A 2,257-nucleotide genomic window follows, 5' to 3' on the forward strand; every position below is an offset into this window, starting at 1 on the left:
AATCATTTCTAGGGTAGAACATTATTCTTGGTCATTATATTTTCTTTTGGTTTACTGAGTTTTTGTAATTTACGATTCTCTAATCTCCCTCACATTTTCAAATCATAGATCATCATTCTAAGCTGAAGAACTGTTGCATTCATTGCAAATGAAATGCACTGTCTTAAACGAGATTTAAAAGTATGGTAGATGGTTTTACCTTAAAGTTTCGAAGGTTGCAACCAAGCGCAATTAGTTGCCGAAAATTATCAGAATAATGGAAGAATTATATGCAGTGTCTATATGTATCATCTAACTAAAATAAATATAAGAACATGGTATAAATGGTGTCCAAGGTGAAGGTCAAAAGATAGAGCATAAAATGGCCCACTAATAAATAAATTCATTGAACTAAGATTGTATAATTAAAAAGATAGAACAACAGAAAAAAAGTATCCATTGAGAAGTTTCATAATAGCTACCCACCGAAAGAATAACAAATTTCAATTATACTTTTTAAATTAGGTCATCTTAGTATGAACTACTCCCACTAAAGGCAATTAATTCGGACATATGCATCTTTTTTGGTCTTCATGTGTCTGGTGAAGTCTAAAGTACTCAACAACAAAAGCAACAAATTGATCAACCTGAGAAATTATTGAAAAGGTCAATGGATGGAGTGTGAGGTGAAATAAAGTTTGAAGGGCTAGGCAAGATGAAAGTACCCTCCATAAAACTTTTGCTACCGTGAAGGACAGGGCTTAAATCATGAAAGAAGGTAACCATGTTGTGGGGATCGGTGGTTGAAGGGGGCGAGAAGAAGTTTGAAGGAATGGGAGACAAGGAATTTGGTCCAGGGGACAAAATCCCATGAAACATGTTTGGTCGCTCCACCCCATGAAGCCCTACCTCTACCTCTATCCCTCCACCACCATCATCACCACTATTTCCGATTGGGTGTTGTTTCATCCTTTGAGGAATCCTAGCCTTCTCCATTGCAGCATATCGAGCAGCCGGCGATATTGCACCTTCATGGCTACTTTTCCCGTCTAAAAGTTGAGTTGTGACCTTATTAGACGAGTCAAAAGAGGAAAGAGAAGAAGAAGAGGACGAAGAGCCAGTGAGACGTTGAACAAGGCTCATGAAGTCACTTGGTGTTGTGTGAATTACTTTCGGAGAAACCGTGTAGATGATGATGGGTTGGCGCGGTGGAGCTTGGGGTTGTGAAGGTGGTGGCGCCAACGGTGGCTTCTTGATCTTGTGAGAGTCCTTGTTTATTCTTAGAGGTGAAGGACGAGGGCCTTGGAGTTCTCTTTTGGGTGATCTTCCCGTGGGAATGTCTGGGAAATTCATGCTGCGAATCGAAAGATTGAATTGAAGGAGAAAATGACGATGATCGAGGTTAGCTAGTGAGAAGAGGGCATGAGAGTTTTGGGATCCAAACTTGGTATTTAAGGGGCTGACGTGAAGCGTATAAAGAGAGCTGGTCAATGGGAAGAGGTGAGTATTTTAATGCAATATACATTTGGTAAAATATGGCTTCTACTATGGTAATTTTAAATAGGATTTTCATACATAAGGGGCGGTTTCGTGATGCTATGGTTGTCTGAACTTTTCTTATGTATTGCTTTCTTCTTCTTTTATTTATATATTTATTATTTTATGTCCACATTTTAGAGGTAGGACCGTACGTAGGAGTTGGAAGGGGTCGTGAACACGTCAGAAAGGTATATGATGTGTGATGGAACGAGAAATACTACTAATGTGCCTTTCTGATATCAGTGGATAAGTGTGTTGACAAGTTGAGACTCCGCGTGTGTATAACCACATGTCTTCCTCCAAGCACTATTACTTTATATTCTCTTAGAATGAACTTAGGGTTATCATTAACCCCACCCACATACAATAATTAATGCATTTTTCAACACTGCGGATTACGTTAATCATAAAACTTATTATGGTAAGAAAATTTTCATTTTAATAATTAAGTTATACTGAAAGTTTTATTCAAATAAATTTAAAAATTATAAACTATTTTTATAATTTTATTTCAAATCATCCTGTAGACATTGTGCAGGCATTTTTAGGTTCGGTGTCCTTAATTGGTTTATGGATTGTAACGGGCAATTTGATCGCGTATCCTGCATGTCGTTTGTGCACGAAAGTACTTATGAATTTTTTTAAAGAAGTTTAGATAAATTATCCTTTAATTATTTTATTTATATTAATCTTCAATGACATCCAATTACTAACACAGCCAACGATTTACATATATGGC

At 37.0% G+C, this 2,257-nt stretch overlaps 1 protein-coding gene across 1 annotated transcript; it reads right to left on the reverse strand.

Moving 5' to 3' along the window:
• Positions 1–621: 621 nt before the first annotated feature.
• LOC113853273 (nuclear speckle RNA-binding protein B-like) lies at positions 622–1,332 on the reverse strand. The gene has a single exon (XM_027483824.1). It carries the CDS (start codon positions 1,330–1,332, stop codon positions 622–624), a length of 711 nt encoding a protein of 236 aa, XP_027339625.1.
• Between the last annotated feature and the right edge of the window lie 925 nt (positions 1,333–2,257).

The sequence above is a fragment of the Abrus precatorius genome, unplaced genomic scaffold, assembly GCF_003935025.1.
Source record: "Abrus precatorius isolate BTA unplaced genomic scaffold, Abrus_2018 Scaffold10, whole genome shotgun sequence".
Taxonomy (NCBI): Eukaryota; Viridiplantae; Streptophyta; class Magnoliopsida; order Fabales; family Fabaceae; genus Abrus; species Abrus precatorius.

Coding starts and splice junctions, on each gene's coding strand:
- LOC113853273 (XM_027483824.1), bottom strand. CDS start 1,332: ATGAATTTCCCAGACATTCCCACGGGAAGATCACCCAAAAGAGAACTC.